At 42.5% G+C, this 19,155-nt stretch overlaps 1 protein-coding gene across 3 annotated transcripts in view; it reads right to left on the bottom strand.

The window, feature by feature from the left end:
• Positions 1-393: 393 nt before the first annotated feature.
• fbxo41 (F-box protein 41) overlaps positions 394-19,155 on the bottom strand; it is an 81,333-nt gene continuing 62,571 nt past the window's right edge. The window contains exons 6-14 of one of the 3 annotated variants that reach the window (XM_050045510.1): positions 16,816-17,204; positions 11,286-11,524; positions 11,029-11,144; positions 10,351-10,503; positions 10,090-10,185; positions 9,867-9,985; positions 8,297-8,455; positions 6,894-7,009; positions 394-4,569 (exon numbers count right to left, since the gene is read on the bottom strand). In XM_050045510.1, the coding sequence (XP_049901467.1) occupies positions 4,507-4,569; positions 6,894-7,009; positions 8,297-8,455; positions 9,867-9,985; positions 10,090-10,185; positions 10,351-10,503; positions 11,029-11,144; positions 11,286-11,524; positions 16,816-17,204 (1,450 nt within the window). In that variant the 3' untranslated portion in view covers positions 394-4,506. Of the gene's footprint in view, positions 4,570-6,735; positions 7,010-8,296; positions 8,456-9,866; positions 9,986-10,089; positions 10,186-10,350; positions 10,504-11,028; positions 11,145-11,285; positions 11,525-16,815; positions 17,205-19,155 lie in introns of those variants that run through there. The other 2 variants (XM_050045508.1, XM_050045509.1) reach the window with 2 other exon arrangements.

Here is a 19,155-nt window from a genome sequence, read left to right as displayed (position 1 = left end):
AGGATTGTGGCCTCACAGCAATAGGGGTCATGGTTCAAACCCAGGGTGGGGGAGCCCCTCTGTGTGGAGTTTTCATGTTCTCCCCATGTCAGCGTGGGCCTTCAATGGGTACTCCGGCTTCCTCCCACAGTCCAAAGACATGTAGGTTAATTTGTGACTCTAAATTACCTGTAGGTGTGAATGTGAGTGTGAATTGTTTCTATGTGTCTCTATGTGTCAGCCCTGTGATAGTCTGGCGACCTGTCCAGGGTGCTCCAGTGCCCCCACGACCCCCAACACGATAAGCAGCCACAGAAAATCAATGTATAGTAATCTACAATTCCTTTAGACATTAATTCATAAAGCAGCTCAGAGCGCGACCAAATACAATTTAAAGCAATTTTATTGATGACAACAAATGAGTGAAAATGAGTAGTAAAACATTTCCATCTATTGCAGTCATCGCAGAAGGCTGATCATCTTTTGGGAAAGTTTATTTAAGCGACAGAATCCATTTTGTTTGTCGTAGCAACATGGATGAAGTTCATGGGTCGTACCTGTCGATGGCAGTCAAAAATGACACAAAAGAAAAAAAAATTACAAAGACAAACTGCACACTTAATTGCCCAGATAAGTGTTGAGGTAATGTGTAAAATACTATTCAGATGAACGGGCAGAGTACAATCATTCATACATAAAATATGTACAGAGAGGTACATGGACACTCAGACATTGTTTGTTTTTAAATGCACAGAGAGAAGGAATAAATCTCGATTTTAAATATGAAATAAACATGAGAATGAGGAAGCACCTTGGTTCGTAAGTGATGCTTCAGTTTCTGAATCAGAAATAAATAAATTAGACATGATTCTGCTTTATATTTGGAGAGGCAGAGAGTGGAGATGTAAGCCAAAAAAGGATTCTGGCGTACTTGGCACCTCTAATCTGCAGTTTCAGAGCACACAAGCTCTGTTACATCTTCAGCAGGTCCATTTTCACAATAAAGCAAACGGTAAGTATCGGTATGAGCGTGAGATCTACAGTATAATGCAAAACTAAATTAAAAGACAGGAACAAAGACGAAGGAGAGCATAAGGTCATATTGGCAATGAACCTAAAAAGCACTTGAATGTCATTCAATCGGTTTCAATCTTCAACTTCCCAACTGATGAGACATGAGAGATGGTGTAAGAGAAAAGAGGCTAACTGTACGTGTGTTCAGTCACACAAGTTCATATGTAATCGCTGTATTTCCAGAATCTTCCTCCCATGAAACCGAACGTGTAAGTGGACGTTCAGTTTCACACCACGACTAAAAACGCCGCCGAGTATCCCGCTGACAGAAACCATCATCGTTTTTTGACTAAACCAACGACCAACGGGCCGATAAAAGTGTTCAGGAAAAAAAGTGCATCATATTTTGTCAAATACTGAGAAATAGCTGAACATTAAAAACAACACTCTTATAATAAACATCTGAAATATCTTTTTTTTTTTTTCTCACTAGTGCAACAACAGACTGGATCAAATAAAGAGAAACGTTATTAACCTGCAGGCAATCAAAGCTCTTTAAACATCTAATAATTTTTCTCGTCACAGTAGCAGAACAGTTAAGAAGGCAACTTAATGATTGATGCTCCAACACAAACATGCTAACATTATACACATCGCTCGTTTTTTTATAGAAATAAATAGCTGAATTATCATCTTTATCCTCTTCTTAAATAATTTCCATCTCTATATGACTCTGATGCACATTTAATATAAAGTATCTAATACACAACTGCAATTTCAACACTACTGTTATACATAATATAATTCTCTATGTTTATCTTTCATTCAACTTTGGAGAGAAAATGCTTACAGAATGAAGACCTGTAAACTTCAACTTTTTCCACTCATAAGTATGACCTTAATATTATATAACATCAAATATTGGTCCTTTTTTTTCTTGTTTTTTGTTGTTTTTCTTTTGTTTTTTACAAACACTATGTACAGAGTAGCTGATAGCGAAGGCAGGATTGTCTAAAACTTAAAATCGACAAGTGCTTTGTGTTTTCTCTATTGTGTCAGCAAAGTTTTACACCTTCCCCACAAACCGACTTCCCTCAAATGAATCAGTACCAGTGTAGGATAATAATATGCAGCACTGGCAGAACATGAATAACACCCACAACTGTTCTCACACACTCACCTGGAATACCATCACTACGATATGCAGTTACACAAGTCCTCATAAACACGATTTTGACAATAAAGCAGAGACCCCCCCGGAAAAACATCCTCATCAGTGACTTTTTGAGATTTCAAAGAGCACCCGTGACGTGCCCCAACACTTGCTTGGCCCTCCTGCTCTGTTGCACACTCCGCCCACGAACGTGTGTTGTGGAGACAAACGAGATGTGCAATGTAAAATGAACAACTTGTTAAGCAAGGGGGGACGTGATGTTCTGCCTGATGTGTGAATCACTTTTTCAACCTGTTTCAAACCTGTGTGCAAGATTTTTTTAAAGCAAAGTGATTGTAAGTGTCAAATAGGAGCTGCAGTCATTTACTATTGCACTTTCATTATGTTCAAGGACTCCCAAGAGACTGAATAAAAAAAAAATCAATGCAGCAAAGGCAGAAAAATCCTGACTTTTGGTCCCTAGTATGGGTCAAGCCACATTTTTTCAAACGACATGCCCTCCAGCTTGTAATGCAGCTTTCTGTGCTATTAATTTGTACTTTCCAAGCCAATATAACACTGCAAGGGTTATTTTCTCAGACTTGGCAACACTGTCGGCGTTATACAACTTTTTCCAAAGGCCGAGTTTTAATTCTTGTGAATAATAAACCAGTGGATGTGCAAAATTGTTGGAACCCCCCTTTCATTATCTACACAGAGGAGCATTCACCTACAGTAAGTATTGCTACTCATACTTCTTGAGGATCTCTGCAACATAGGCTAAACTCAATTGTAGCCGCGAATTGCGCCTCATTTGAAGGTGATACCGATGACCTGATTCCTTGGTTCTGACTGCTGCAAAACAGTAACGGTGATACTTGTTCCTTGCTGCAAAGAGTACAAAGTGTCACATAACACCAGCTGTCCGATGGCTGTGTAATTGCCTGGAAACAACCAGCAGAGGGAGCCAGAGGACGTCAGCTGAAAAATACAACTAAGGATTGATCAGGGCCTCAGCCATGACGAGCACTATTAATAGGAATGGCACTGTTTAGTATGGTAAAGTATGAAAGTCACATGATATATAAACACTGTAACACCTGTATACACCTGGAGACCATGTTCCGTATGAAACACAACACCCTTATGCTCAGTGAGAGCTGCTTACACTCAAATCAATCTGCTATAAGTGATGATTTGACGAGATTAAACACCTGCTTTACTGTACATGGTCCCTCTTCCCTCATTAATGGCACATTGGAGAAAACGCTCACTGGAATGAGGACAGACACTGTTACAAATGGCACCAGTTTTTGAAAGAAATGCATTATGGATCATCCTTCCGGCCTGAGCAGCATCAGATACTGCGTCCTGTTCTCTCACAGATAATACAACTGTCCAAAAACACTTGAGTCCAGGTTAGTGACACGACGCCGTTCACATGGGGAAGCAGAGAGGATGGTAGAAGAGGGTAAATGCATCGCTGCCATGCAATTGGCTAAGAAGACTGTCAAGATTTGTGTTTTACAAGGGAGGGTGTCCTTGCTCTCTCCACTGTGCCTGGAGCTGGTGCAGCCTGTCTCTCTCCCGGGTGGAAGCAGTACGTGTTGAAAGTTGTTCAACACACAGCAGAGTGTAGGGCGGGCAGGATGGGAAAAACCATTTATTCAATCCTCGGATCACGCGCGCAAACATAAAGCTCCCGTCTCGAGACTCTTTACTTTGATAGCTCAAGATCTCTCGAGGGAATCAATTTCTCTATAATTTCTTACTCCTGCCACCATTTTATGTACTTCTGCGGAAAGTATGCATGCTTCATTATGTGCTCCTGCCTGCGAGCTGTTGGTGTTGAAGGTAGTTTATGTCAAGCATTGCGTAGATGCAGACAGTTAAATACAGCGCTGTCACCTGGCTCCAGGCGTTTCAAGAAAGGGATCTTTTTTTCCCACCATTTTCACGGTGAACGCAGAAGACGACTGAGAAAAAGAAATCTGACAGTTTTGTTGTGTTATTTGAGTCTGTAAGGTTTAAGACAGGCCCTTCATGTGATATATAGTGCCACTGCTTGTCCAAATAAGTCTCCTGACTGTTTGTTCAGTCATAACCAACATGAAGGAGATATTGATTTCCCCGTACCGGAGTGGTGAATGAGTTTTGTTTTTTTTCTGTTTGAAGTTTGTACTTGTGGAGTATGCACATTGAGCCTCGGTTCTGGTTCATCATGGCGGTCTTCTGTTGTTTCTGTCGGTGCTGCAGACGTATTCAACCCTGTGGAGGGGGCTCAAAACAGCTGGGTCTTTTTGATCGACTGGAGCCAAGATGGCACCTCTCCAAGACTTGAAGAATCTGCACAAAAGATGTTAGCAGAGACTGTCTGCTTTCACGTGGAGGATTTTGGAGAAGCCCGGTCTCTTCTTCAGAGCCTGGATGAAAAAGGGAGAAAGTGATATCAGAATTTCATTTTCTCAAAAGAAACTGTCCGTGATTTATTTTTTTCTAAATATCTGACAGTCAACAACGCTTCATTTCAAACCCAATTGTCAGGAAAAAAATGTTGGCATTGTATGTGTCTGCAAACCCCTGATACAATACATTTACATATTCTGTATTGGATACGCAGGAACTTCATGTTTCAACAAAGTGGGGTGAGGTTTAGTCACAGTTAACACTTGTTTATGGCTAGGAAAAGAAGGGCACAACAGGTAGCTGTGGCTCAGGAGGTAGAGTGGGTCATCCACTTACCAAAAGATCAGCCGTTCAATCCGAGTATCCTTGGACAAGATACTGAATGTATGAATGTTTACTGTAACTGAGTAGCAGGTGGCACCTTGTATGGCAGCCTTGACCACCAGTGTATAAATGTGTGTATGAATGTGACAAGAAGTGTTAAAGCGCTTTAAGAGGTCAGAAGACTAGAAGGGCACTACAAAAGTGCAAGTCTATTTACCATCCCTTTCGTACAATCCCGGCTGGGAAAGCTAGCCTGGAAATCCAGACCCAAATCTAGAAAGATTTAGGGTCTGGCCATGAGTAATGAAAATGGCCCAACTCGAGGGGCGGCACCAAGCATGCATTTGTAAATATCACTGCACACAATTGGATAACACTAACTGGTAGATTAGACTCTTGCCATATCCGGTCGGCAAAACAGCAAAAACGTCCTTCTTGCAAAGGAAAGATTCGAGCGCCGTCTTCTGTTCCTCTTTTAGAGAAAAAGCCAAGTCTAACTCGTTCATTGTAGCGGCCAAATCCGTTTCAAACAACTGGTGTTCATCCGTAGCCATCTTGGAATGTTTACTGACTGATTCCAGACTTCGTCGTCGCAGCGCTGTTGTCATCTGTTTAGCTCGCCTCTGGCCCGCCTATATCAGATACACCGATGTGATTGGTGCAGCTCGGTTTCATGGGCATAGGTAATGAGCATCATTACTGATTGCCAAAGTGACTCGCTCAGCAAATTCAAATTGTGCTCTCGCGAGAACTCTGGATTTCCAGGGTATGGGAAAACGGCAATGTCTCTGTGAAAAAAAACTCGCTCTTGTGCCACTACCTCTGCTGATAGCTTGCTAAAAAAAAACACCCATGTTTGAAGCCCAAAAATCCGATAAAAACAAAGCAATGACTTGTAAAACACAACTGCTTTTGCTGTTTGTTGGTCTCGAACAGTGGTCTACAGCTTGGCAGGTGTCTCGCCTGAGTGTCATGCCATCTACCTTCCCCTCCGCCTCCCTGTGCCAAAGTCAGTATAGAAATGTTGATGTGATATGTAATGTATTTGTGGTTTGCGACATTTTCTTCTCAGGACTCAGCTGCCATTTCCCTCTGTTCTCTTCATACCTTTCTGTTTTTTTCCGTTCGCAGGAAGTGTGTACAGTAGCTGGTGTATGACAGAAAGCTATAAAAAACTGTAAAGCACTGAGGTGCAGCGGGTTAAGGATGACGGCGTTGCTTCATAAGCTTCACCTCTCCAGAACTCCCTTCAAAAAAAAACGGGATGATTAAACACGAGAGGAGAACTTTGGCTCCCTCTTCACAGCAAACTTAAAGAGGGAGGGATAAAAATAAATCACAGCCGTTTGGAGAGGTTACCTAACTGCTGTGAGCAACCCCACCATCTTGAGTGTGATATCTGAGAGGAACACACTGTAAAACTGAGTCATAAAAACAAAGCATAAATAAAACCAGGGATTTCACAGCTTTTATATCTCTGTTTGTGTGTGGTCAGCTATAAGGGTGACCCGAGCCTCTCACAGTGAGCCTCTGCTCGAGTGAGTTAGCAGCCGCACATCCACAACCAACCATCACTGGGACTTCAAGGATTGAGTCATGGTTTAAACTGTGTGTGTAGTTGTGATAAATATAGATGCATCTTATCCTCTAAAGAAGTACGGGCCAAGCTGTTAGTCATGTGCATACAGTGGTGCAAAACTCCAAGTACCTCCCTGTTAGCCATTACCCTCACAAAGTCAACACCACATTGATGGAGAGAGTAGTTACACAGTAATTGAATAAGTGTGTGGGAAAACCCAAAACATTGCTTCTTCCTGTTGGGAGCCTTAATCAGCACATAAAATATTATTTATGTGCTTACTTACGGAAACTTCAGCCAGATTATGTCGTTAGAGGAAAGGTCATGGGTTTCAACAGATTTTTCTTGAACATGGAGACTTGTATGTGCTCATGTATGAGTGGTGGCTGATGGCGTGTGTTCCCTGTCCTGTGATGTGTGACACAGAGGTGCTGTTACCTGCAGCTTGTTAACCATCTCATCAAACAACTTCCTGGCTTCAGGGCTGTTGGGGTCCTCAAAGTAGTCTTCTATACCAATCTGGACCACGATGGACTTCAGGTTACGGCACACACCTACGTGAGTGGAGGGAGGATTTGAGCAGCATTTGTTATTTGGTGGATTATTATTCTTATTATTATCTTTTAACCATAAAGCTGGGTTAGGCAGTTTAATCTTGACATTATTGGGCAAAGATCCCATAATAAACTTTAGTCAATCACAGGTCATATCAGAGAGAGGGCGCTCCTATGGGCTGTTCTACAAATACAAATTCAATGGCCAAGAATCCTGCAGAGAGAGTTGCTATTCCAGCACTGGCAACGACTCCCCACACTGCAAAGCAACCCCAAAAAAAGAGAGACGGACGTATCAAAAAGAGAGTCTAAAAGAGTGTCTGACAAAGTGTTTCAAAGTCAGAGAGAAAATGTTGCTAACAGTTTCGCCTTCTGCTAACCGGAGGTAAAGACTCATGACTGCAGCTTCAAGTTCACGTTTATGTAACTAACGCTAGCTAAAGCCTTGAATCACAGTGTGTCCTCCGCCTTACTCACCGCCGCTACAGACTACCTCACCAAAAAGAGAGTGGGCAGCAGCTCCGGAGATGAACCCCTAGTCAGCGGCTGCAGCAACCCAAATCTAGTCAATGCAAGACAGCCTTGACTCCCTGCCAGATCAGCAAACTTTCTGTGGCTGCTGTTACACAGGTTAGCACACCAGCCCACTGTGACACCCGGCACTCAGGGGTTTGTGCTGGCCGAATCTGAGCTGCTACATCCGCTGACAGAAGCTTGGTCTCCAGAGCTAGTGGCCACTTGTCTCCCGGGAAGCAGTCCGCAGAGGCGGGGAGCAAGGCATGAGGGACTGTGGGGTGAGCCAATAACTAGCTAGCTAATTCTCGACAGATCTGTGGTCTGATAAACAAAGAAAGAGAGCAGGGACCATACACTGAGATAAGATTAAGTAAATCAGTGTATGGGAAACACTGGGTTGCTGGATGAAGTGTGCGCATATGTCTGTAGGAGATGGCTTAGGACAGAGAGGGGGGAGCTGCAGGAGGAGTGTGTGTTGTCAAATTCTGCCATTTTTGTCTGTTTTGCATTTTTAGATTTCTGCCTGCTCCAGCTTTAAACAGTACCCAAAATATTTTTGGTGCCTGATGTTAACAATTTCTTTGTATCACAGAAATACTGCATGAGATAACACTGTTCAGTACATTATTAAAGGCCCACTTGCTCAGTGTTGTGCAAAAAATATTAAGTGCTAAAATCAGAGCAACAAGTTTAGAGTAAACTGATAAAAGTTGTCTATTCACAAGGCAGGATTTTTAGACAATTAATCAGTGCAGCAGTTTTCATACTCACTGTTGAAATGAAGCAGGGCCTTGGGGGTGACTGGTGTAGAGGTGAGCACCAGCATTTCCAGACCTTTCAAGCCCTCTCTGCAAACCTCTGCTGCCACCTCCTGGTTGATCTCACTCACATGATCCAGCTCCAGCACCTGCAGACGCATGCAGTTCCTCGCTGAGGGTGAATGGAGGCAAGGGAATGCAGAGATGGGGAAGATAAGGAGGAGAGTGTCAAGATAAGAACAGTGGGTTACACTAGTACATAAAGGCCTGTGTAAGGTCACAACCAACAGTGCTTAAAATTAAGACACTGATTACATGCAGTATCTGTGCTGTCCTAGCTTGTCCTGATATGACAGTGATATTGTTTAAAGGGAACCTATGATGCTACTGTGTCTTCTATATACTGTTACAATGAAGGACGCTCATATCAAACGTTGCCAACGTTTCAGATAATGAGGGTATGTAAAAGTATTCCTTGTGAGCAAAATACTCAATGCTTTGTTTTAACTGTTTCTGTCTACTCTGGCTACACTATGACATCAAATACGGTATGCTGGATTTCTTTGTATGGTCATCTGCTCCAGGCACGCTACTGTGGAATGAAACTACATGCTATAGTCAGGGAAACATGTAAACTTGGTTGCCAATGTTGTAAATTTCTCCCTGATTTCAGATCATATTCCTGCTGGAGCATGTGCAGTGGTGTTAAGAAGCTATTACTGGTGATTGTTCATGGTAGAAAGGGCTGCTTCTCCATCACAGCCATCCCCAGGATGCAATGATGGTGCAGAGATGCCACGATATGGAAAAGCTGGAAACGCTGACCAATCAGAGTAGAATGGGCTCATTTGGGAAGAGACGGGTGCTGAACGGAGCCTCTCAGACAAAGGGTGAATACAAGAGTCCCAGCAGAGACAGGATGAGGAGAATAAAATGTTTTTTTTCTTTCCATTTAAGCATGTAAACATGTTTAAGTATACACCTTAAATACAAGTATGGACATGAAAATGAGCATAGTAGGTTCCCTTTAATCATCTAATGTTAACAAATGTTACCTCTGTCCTCTCCTTTATTCTGCACATGTGATTTGAATACTTCATAAATAAAAAATGTATTTTACATTTTGTAGCTAAGGGTGCTTTCACACCTGCTGTTTGGTTCGGTTCAATCAAACTCAAGTTCATTTGCCTCCTAAGTGCAGTTTGTTTGGGCAGGTGTGAACACAGCAATTGCACTCGGGTGAGCACCAAAACAACCAGACCGAGACCTTCTTTAAGAGGTGGTCTCGGTTCGGATACAAACGAACTCTGGTGCGATTTGTTTGTGGTGACTTCGATCTACAACAACGTTAATTTTTCCCGCATGGAAATTCTGTCCAATCAAGAGCAGCTTTCTTGTGCAAGGCACTTGATCTGGTCCGCTTATAAATGCTGCCGTGAGAACGTGAACCAACTCTAGGCAATTATGCAACTTTGCAACAAAATTAGTCCCTGATTCAGACCAAAGCAAGACAACTCTAGGTCTGAAAGCACTGAAAGGATTTAAACAAAAAATTGAATAGTTGTATTACAAACCACATTTACCTAGAGAGGCCAGCCCCTGAATGCCACATCCAGCTCCTCCCACACCAAGAGCCCGGAGGTGTGGCCAACATCTTCCAATCGTCTGCAAGCATCGGTTACTGAAACGAGCAGGTTGTTGGCTACAAGACACAAAATACACTCAATGTTAATTCATTTTATTACAACTGGTATCATACCAGATTAAGTGTTAATCAAAAGTACAGTGTATTTCTCTGTCTGTTACCATGGATGTAGTGGCGCCACCTGTAGAGAGATGATGTCTCTACAACCTGCTCCAAGGGCCCAGATCACCTCCTGGCCGACTGGATCTGTGGCGCTTCTGGTAACAAGTGTAAACAATTTGTGTTTATACTGCACACATGTGACACTGTACGTCTACAGCACAAAACTGATTGCAGTCTTACGGACACAAGAAAGCAAAGTCACCGGGGTGAAACTGTAATATGTGTGCAGATAGAGATGGGACCTCTGTGAACTGGTCTACCTGTAGGTTACAGCCTGCAGAGCTCTGCAGTAGCAGCTGGCCAGCCAGAGGGAGCGATCGGTCAGCAGGTTGGGGCAGTGTGAAATCTTCAGTATCAGCAGGTTACTTCCTGTGGCCTTTAACAACGCCTCCAGACCTTCCTCCAGACAGCCACTTAGATGGAAAGGTAAGGGAAGGTCAACAGAAAAAGACAGACAGAGACAGAGCAGAGGAAGTAATTGTCCTGTCCTTCAAAACAGCACTTCTTCCAGTTATAACACATAACAAAATGTTCCTCCGGTGTCTGCAGCGATATATGCAGGAAGCAGCGCGTCTATGCATTGTTAGAGCGGATTCGAGCTGTCTCGTTTACACAAAACATTTAGACGCAAACAACTTCACTTTTTCCTTTCACATAAATCTCTGACTTTTCTTCTTTCGGGAAAGGGCGACTGATAATTTACATGCTGATCTTACTCAAACAGCGCAAAAGCATCAGCATTCAATTACTCATGTTCCTCCTGTTGTCTTCCTCTCACCAATTACTGAAGAGTCATTTAGAACCTCACCACGTTCAATAGTTTGTAAAGCAATGTGCTATTCAAAGCCAGAATAAAACACAGTGCAGTAAATAAAAGAATAGGTATTTTTTTGGTTAACTGTGTGCAGATGTATTGTGCAGCTGTATATCTGTCTTACCGTGTGCTTTTAAGGTATTCCTCCTTGGTTTCCTTCTTGCCCCGCTGTCTTGGTTTGAGGTTTTGCAGGATGAGTGAGTGCGTCTGAGTGCACCACTGAGACAATGTGCTCAGGAACTAAGAGAGAGACATGGAGATCTGTTATAAATCTTCAAGGCACACAGAAAAGATGATATAGCTAAATGCGCAACATGCTACAGCTTTGATAATGCCACTGGCTTTTAAAGCGCATATGGTGTCTAAATGTTCGCTATGCACCTTGGAAGAAATGCGGGCGTTCTCCAGCAGCACTCTGGTCCACACAGCTGGGTGACGAGCCACAAACTTCCAGTCACGGCAGACCTCAGCAGTTCTCAGCAGGGTTTTAGTATCCAGGTAGGTGAAGATACAGAAGAGAGCCGCGCGCATCTTCAGGATCTCTGGACTGATCACCTCGTTGGATTTGGATGGGCTCTTTTCGTGGCGGCATGGCTTGTTGTAGACCCCATCAGATCGACCTGTGGGGAGAAAATCAGATACTTCTGTACTTATACTTGCTATTTTGAGCGCAGAACGTTGGACACTTCTCACCCTCAATAGTTGCCATGTTGACTACGTAGCGAAAAGGGGCAGGGCCACAAACACATTTAAAAACATGTGAAATGTCAACTGTGGACACCAAGTACCTTTCACTACCACTGCCCTGTTATCAGGTATAAGCCATCAGTTTATTTACTGGGTAAATTCTATACTAATTTTGGTACCACAAACAATACCATAATTGCTAAAGTAAGCTTGCTAGCTCACCAACAGCAGCACATTTTATCATCAGACACTGACATCATGTGGCGTAAGCTATACGATCTTTGACCATACGTTACATTTAGTGTTTATGCATGTTATCACCTTCACTGTGGAAGATTTAAGTGTTCGGTTTGTGATGAGATGCTTAACAAGTTGGAAATATTTCCAAACGTGGCAGCTATCATTGATTTGGTAGTTTAGCTGGTGACTGAGCCAGCCAGTATCAGCCACAGACATTCATCGCGTTAATTTGTAACACAATAAATAAGCAAATAAATAAATACAGAAAAAGTTAGCGAGCAAACAAGCAGATATAGCAAGCAAATATATTGGCGAGCGACATTAGTTTGTCAATTATTGACGATAAACGCACGGTTGCAATTTGCAGAGCAGAAGAAGAAAAGCTGCAAGATCTTGCGATCATCATTTCCGGTAAGTGCACAATGGCCGTGTTTGATTCGAGACAACAGTACCCTGTTAAAATTTGCACACTGTCCAAGTAAGTACATAGTTTATTCACTGTACGACATGTAAGCGCAGACACAGCACGAGTCTTTCAACCATTCATTCATTCATTTATTTTCCGTAACCGCTAAACTGTTGGGGGTTGCGGGGTTACTGGAGCCTAACCCTGCTGACATTGGGCGAGAGGCAGGTCACCAGCCTATCACAGGGCTGACACATAGAGACAGACAACCATTCACACTCACATTCACACCTACGGACAATTTAGAGTCACCAATTTAAAAAAATAAATAAATAAATAAAAAAAAATAAAAAAATAAATAAAAAAAAATAGAGTCACCAATTAACCTGCATGTCTTTGGACTGTGGGAGGAAGCTGGAGTACCCTGCGAAGTAAACTCTCTCTTGCTGTGAGACGACAATTCTAACCACTGCACCACCGTACCACTGAGTCTTTCAACCCCTTTAACATAATGTGAGGGAGTTCTGTCCAATGTAAAACAAAGCAAGTATTTTGGATCATTAGACCGCTCCATTGAATTTGGACTTTAAAGTTTCCAAGGACTTACAATTTCAGAATACCGTCCTTCCTCAATCATGAATTTCATGTTAGCAAAGTCATCCAATCTCATCTCGACCATCTCAGAAACATCACTTAAATTCTGAGTTTTCCAGATGCCAGATCCATCACACATGCTTTCATTTCATCACCTTTGGACTCCTGCAACAGTCAATTCAATGGAATAAATCCGAAAACTATTTGCAGACTCTAAATTGTGCAGAATGCAGCAGCTCCTCAGATTCTTGATGAAACTAAAAGAGAACATACTGCATTACTTCTCTTTAAATAACTCAACGCTGGATGCCAGAATGTTTTAGAATTCATTACTGTTAGCACTTCATGGCCTGACCTCAGATTACTTCTCTCTGCTGCTTTCTATTTATCAGCCTGCATGCTGTCCAATGTTCTCAGACAGGGACTTGTTGGCGCTTTCCACAGCTAGTTGTAGATAGATAGATAGATAGATAGATAGATAGATAGATAGATAGATAGATAGATAGATAGATGCACTTGACTGAGCCCAAGTTGGGAAATTCTTACATTTAAAAAGAGATGAAATTAATTTACCTCTATAGAGAGATGCTCTTGTGGACCAATTTTCTAAAGAACTATTACGAGTAAGTGCCACATAAACAATGTTTAAGAGATATGCTGTCACATGGTGGCGCCAACCTTCAACGAGACACCAAATGAGATTACATAATTTTTTTTTTTTCCTCCTTCCATCTTTTCATTCTCTCTATTGCTATCTATTGGCTGATACCGTGTGTCCAATCCAAGCTCGTCTTATTCCTCCCAGCCAGATTGCTCCTAGATGACTCATTTCATCTTTGGCCTTGGAAGGCGTCTGCTCGAAACCATCAGGGCTATGAACCATTACTTACACTCTCGCTCTCTCTTCCTCTTTCTCTCTTTCTTTCTCTCTCTCACACACACACCACCTACGCTCAAAACTGCCAAATGCACTAAAAAAGCCGAGCTGTGTGTTACATGCTGAGAAAAAACTGTGCTTGTAGATACATACCATCTGATAAAACCTGGCAGGGACTCTCCCAATAAGGAGATCTACGTCAGAGCCGAGGAATGCCAGTAACATGTTGAGTGTTACGTGAGAAAAACCTTTGAGTTCACAGGGCAGTTCGTACCAATTTGTCACGGGGCTGTGGCCCAGTTTCCCAGACTGCCTCAGTCCACCTGGTATTTAGAAGAAACCCGACAGCAGGTGAAGAAAAATGGAGGGCAGCAGCAGTGAGTTTAAGGATTCTGGCAGTGCAGGAAGTTAACAGAGAGATGCCCAATCTGTGGTGGATCTGAAGAAATGTGCGGGCATGATTGGCAGTCTGACTTGGCTCGCTCGAAGAGGCAAAGCTTAGTATGAGAGGATGAACAGCATTCTGGCAAATACAAATATGTTCTACCAAAGACACACAAAGAAAGTGTATCAACAACAGCAATGTATGACTTGGTTTACTCATCGTCTATAACAGACATGCTGGTGGTAAACAAAATAGTGTAAACAACTTGTGGAAAAAGGACTTGGGCTGGTTAAATCACGCTGTAAGCTCTGAAACCAAGATGGATCATATTCGATTGCATGCCAGTTAGCAGGATTTATGCACCCTGAGCTAGGACTTGGCCGCGTTAAAAACTTACCATACCAGTAGCAATACCAGTACCCTTAAAATGATGCCAACACCAATAGAGTACTTCACTGGATACCATCATATGAATAGAGTGGCGTGTAGCATAGCCCATACTTCTGAACGTTTTGGTGGCACCTTGGTACGCTGAACTGCCATCTCTGTCAATACGCTGCGCTTGATCTCACCACACCACAGACTGTATGGGTTATAACTGTTGCTGTGGGAGTGTGAGCTCCATGCCGAGACAGAGAGTCTACCCATACACACGCAGTGACAGGGCTAACTGTTAGCAACGCATGGCCACCTAATGGTTATTAAGAGGTTTAACAACAGGGTTGAGCTGTTTCAGTCTGAGTTTGTTTGGAGTGTTTAACAGCTTGGTTTTGGATGTTAGTCGCTGCTGCTGTGTTAGCTTGTGCTAGATGGGCAGACAGTGAACTAATCGTTCTCCAGGAGGGGAGCGGCAACAGAAAGTTTGGCAGGGAGTCAGGAGAGTCTGGGATCAGACCCCCAGTGCAAAAAGGATCGAATGAAGGCATGGAGTATAGAGCAGGGCTGGGTATCGCTACTGATTTTCTGAATTGATTCGATTTCAGCACCTCAACTCTGCGTTTGTGTCTCTGTGCGGGCGTAAAAGTGGCGCAGCAGTCCCGATGCACAGACAGCAGGAGGAGAGGCTGCTGCAGCACGATAGTAACTTAAACCAAATCATAAACAAGTAAGTTAACAGTTACAGATAACAGAACTGGTAACGTCGGAGCTTCTCAATACTACGGTATATAACGTAGCACTGAAGCTCGTTTACTACCGGCGAGATTAGCGGGGTTAAGGTTTCACACAGCCGTGGGAAAAACATCAACCTTGGATTTTACAAATTGATATCGGGTCATTCAAATGAGGATCAATTACTTTAACCCAGCCCTAGCACAGGGCTGGGTATTTTTTGGGTTTTTGTCGATACTGGTGCTACTATGATACTTTTATAATGGTATCGGTGCTTTAACTGTGCCTTAACTGATCATTTAAAAAACATAAAGCACAAACACAATGGTCAGTGATGTTACAGAACAGCTTTTTTATACTGGAAAAGCAGATTTAATCTTAATCTTGAACAACATACAGTATTAACTTTAAACAGTTTAAAGTATACTTAAATATTTATTACATACAAAACACTGTAATAACAGTCTTCTTAACTGAGGAGAGTTCAGCCAGACAATTCTCTTCATCTGTTTAGGAGCAGCTGAGATTATCATTACAATGAGGTGGTCGACGTTCTCAGTCCACCTAAAGGGGGGCGAACTTTGCTCGCTATCTTTGGAGCTAGCCTCGTTTAATTTCATTAGCAAGACAAAGGAGGATGGCTTAGGTCTTGAGGAGCTGTAGCATGTAATCACTGACAAATAGCCCAAACTGTTCACACTGTACACCACTACATTTAATTTCATACTATCTGCCTGGGTCGCTGCAGCCTCACTGTCACACATCACGTCACACATATGCTCTCTGTTTTGACCTCACACTTGATACACACACAATCTGGCAGCATAATGAGGCAACGTAAAATTGCGTTGTGATTTTGTGCAGTAAGTATAGGTCAAATAGGAAACCGTGCCATATTGTCGTTGAGTTTTGGTAACCTAATCGAGTACCAATACCCAGCCCTTCCCTGCACTGAGCTGTGTTCCCTTTCATGTGGGTTAATTTCAAATTGAAACATCTTTTTTGTCAATGCAGTGCGGAACATATACTTTTTTTTTCACGTTACTGACTGTTGCATCTGCAATTTGTAGACATGCAGTATCAATTTGGTGATTTGTGTCATGATAATTTAAGAATCACAAAAATACAGAAATGACTGAAATGCTGCTAAGTGGTATTTTAAGTTCATTTATAAAGACCAAAATCAGATACCTGTAAAGCATACTGCACTCTCTATCCTTTGGCTCGTAACTTAGATAAGAAAAACCTCCCAAGAACATTTGTGTCAGTGTTTAAGTCATTTTTCATCGAGTGTTTACATTGTTGTGTCCACACGCTGCAGCAGATACGAGGCCTCTTTCCTCCATGTTTACCATATATGCTCATGGCTAATCCACACTCAGTTTGTAGAACGAGCTTTGGTCAGTGACACAGCTCCAGCAGCATTACAGCGATTGCAACTCCACCTGACCTAGATCCACATCAGTGACTGCTCCTATGGGAGTCATTTTAAAGGCCTTTATTCTGTGAATCCTGGCTCCCATGTGTGAGGATGTTAGATTGGAGAGAGTGTGTGACTGTGTGCACCTTTCTAAGAATAACAGGTCTGAAGAACTTCCCAGAGAGCTGTTACCTGTGTTAGGGCGATATCCTGCCCGGCTGTGGTGAGGATAGGGAGGGGCAGACTGCTGGACTTCAGCCACAGCTCTCCTCTCTTGTTCCCACATCTCCACCTCAGACTCAGTTGTCCGGGAGCCCACGTCTGACACGTCTCCTTCCTCGCCTTCGGTGCTGTTCCTGTAAGGTCGCCGCTGCCAGTTCTGGATAGCCTGTTTACGAAGACCCCAATTCCTCGACCCACCGCCGCCGCATCCAGGGGAGCGCTCGTAACCCCCCTCACCCAGCCGGCACTGCATGTGATAGTACTGAGCCTCAGGACAGTCCTCCATCGGGTGCATCTCCACGCTGTCACTGTCGTAACCTCCAGAGCCCTGTGAGACGGACTTGATCCGCCCTGATGCTCTGCAGCCAAAGAGAAGGAAATGAACTATTAATAATGATTGAATTATGAGGATACTCAAACACACAGATTGTCCATCCCACATCCAATAACACGCCATACAGTATTCTGAATAATCACAATAACAAGAATCAACAAGTCCAGAAGTTAGCGTCGCCCTGGTTCCCTCGATAGAAAGTCAATGCGCTTTTTCCACTGGATTTTGAATTGCTGTAGAAAATTTAAAAAAAAGTTTATAATTCTTTGTACAGCAAGACAATCTCCACAAATAAACATCACTTTCATGACTTTTGAAGCGTAAATGCAATCGCCAGGAGTAAAAGTTAACATTAGACTATAAATGAAATACAACACTGTCGCATAACTTCACGTAGCCATCAGAATGAGGCTGCAAAGCAGAGTTTTGTGTGATGATGTTGAGTCTCATTTAACCACTTGTTAGCAACCACCTTTTTTAAGACGCTGAGAAGCTTCAGAATTCAAGAGTGTGGTTTTCACTGACGTATTTTATGGTGTAGAACCTAAAACATGGAAGTCTCTTAGGCTCCGTGTCCACCAAAGCATTTTTTCTGGCTAAAAACGGCAAGCACTCCTTAGAAAACCCCCAGCTGGAAGCGTTTGAGAGCGATTTGGAGGTGCAGTGTTTTTCAGGTTATCAGACAGTTAAGTTGAATACTTTTTAAGACCCTTTCAGATCACCAAATTTATGACAGATTTTCGGACAAGTCATGTCTTACTAATCTAAGCATCGCAGGTAAATATTGCAGGCAAGTAGTGTATATATGGTCTTGTGCAGAGGTAGGTGTCGTGTAGGAATATGATTATTAGAGTGAGTTAATTTATTCCACATTTTGCCAACAGGTAAATGTAAGCATGAAATAAAATGATAGTATTATAGTTTTTTAAAGATTGGTAACATTAGAAATGTGGACTTTTGCATAGTAAGGCTTCACTCATCTTCACAAAAAGAAATTAAAAGATGTATAAATGATATTAGATAAAATGTATATAGTAGTTAAGACCTCACAAGTTCAAGTTTATGTCTATCTAATGACTTCTAAGGCCTTATAGTTGCTGAGATGATTTGCGTCTGGTTGCCATGATATGGAACATTCGCAGAAGTAAAGATGTCGAAACAAGCTGAGTACTTGCTTTGGATGAGGAGAAGGGTGAAGCATGCAGGGAGAGAGGACGGACCCGCTGGCCTGTGTGGATTCATGAGATGAAACACAACATATAAGAAGTATATCAACCGATTTCTCCTCAATTGTTGTTGTTCAGCACTTGTACACGTGAGATGTGATGGTTTGTCTTAGTGGTACATGTCCTTCCTCCACTGTTACTGAGGAGCTGGAGTGACAGTGACTTGGCGCTCAGAAATTCTTGTCCACAACTTACTGTTGGCAAAAAAACAAATATGTGTGTCTCACAAAATGCTGAAGCATTCCTTTAATCCGTTCACGATGCACAACCAGCTCTGCTTTTTATAAACAAATATCATAATCAAGCCAAAAGGTGGGTGTTTGATAAGAGGTCTATTAGGACTAATTTTAATTTAGAAAAAGCAAACAAATCACAAATATCAAAAAGGCAGGCAATAGACCTGCTCTAAATCCTTTGGTGACCTGTTCATTTCTGTAGAGACTTCACTCCCCTCGGCACACTAACATTCTTAAAGAGTCCACTGAGGAAAACAACAGTATTGGTATTTCATTTGACTGATGCACTTCTGAAACCAAAATGAACCACAAGTAGATAGAGCAAGACTGAAAAGGAACAGCTGTATTTCAGGGGATTTATAGTAGAACGAGGGCAGCTCTTGCACGTAAGTACTGCTGCTACAGTACTTAAAATAACCTCCGAATACAAGTAATGAGCAGTTACAAATATCAGCCTCTCGAAAAGTAGGCCATTTTTCTTTCTTTGCTTCATTTCTGTCGTCTCAGTGCTCCC

Source organism: Epinephelus moara, chromosome 5 (assembly GCF_006386435.1).
Source record: "Epinephelus moara isolate mb chromosome 5, YSFRI_EMoa_1.0, whole genome shotgun sequence".
In the NCBI taxonomy this organism is placed as follows: domain Eukaryota; kingdom Metazoa; phylum Chordata; class Actinopteri; order Perciformes; family Serranidae; genus Epinephelus; species Epinephelus moara.
Note: the sequence above shows the minus strand (reverse complement) of the source record. Positions and strands in the feature narration are given on the sequence as shown.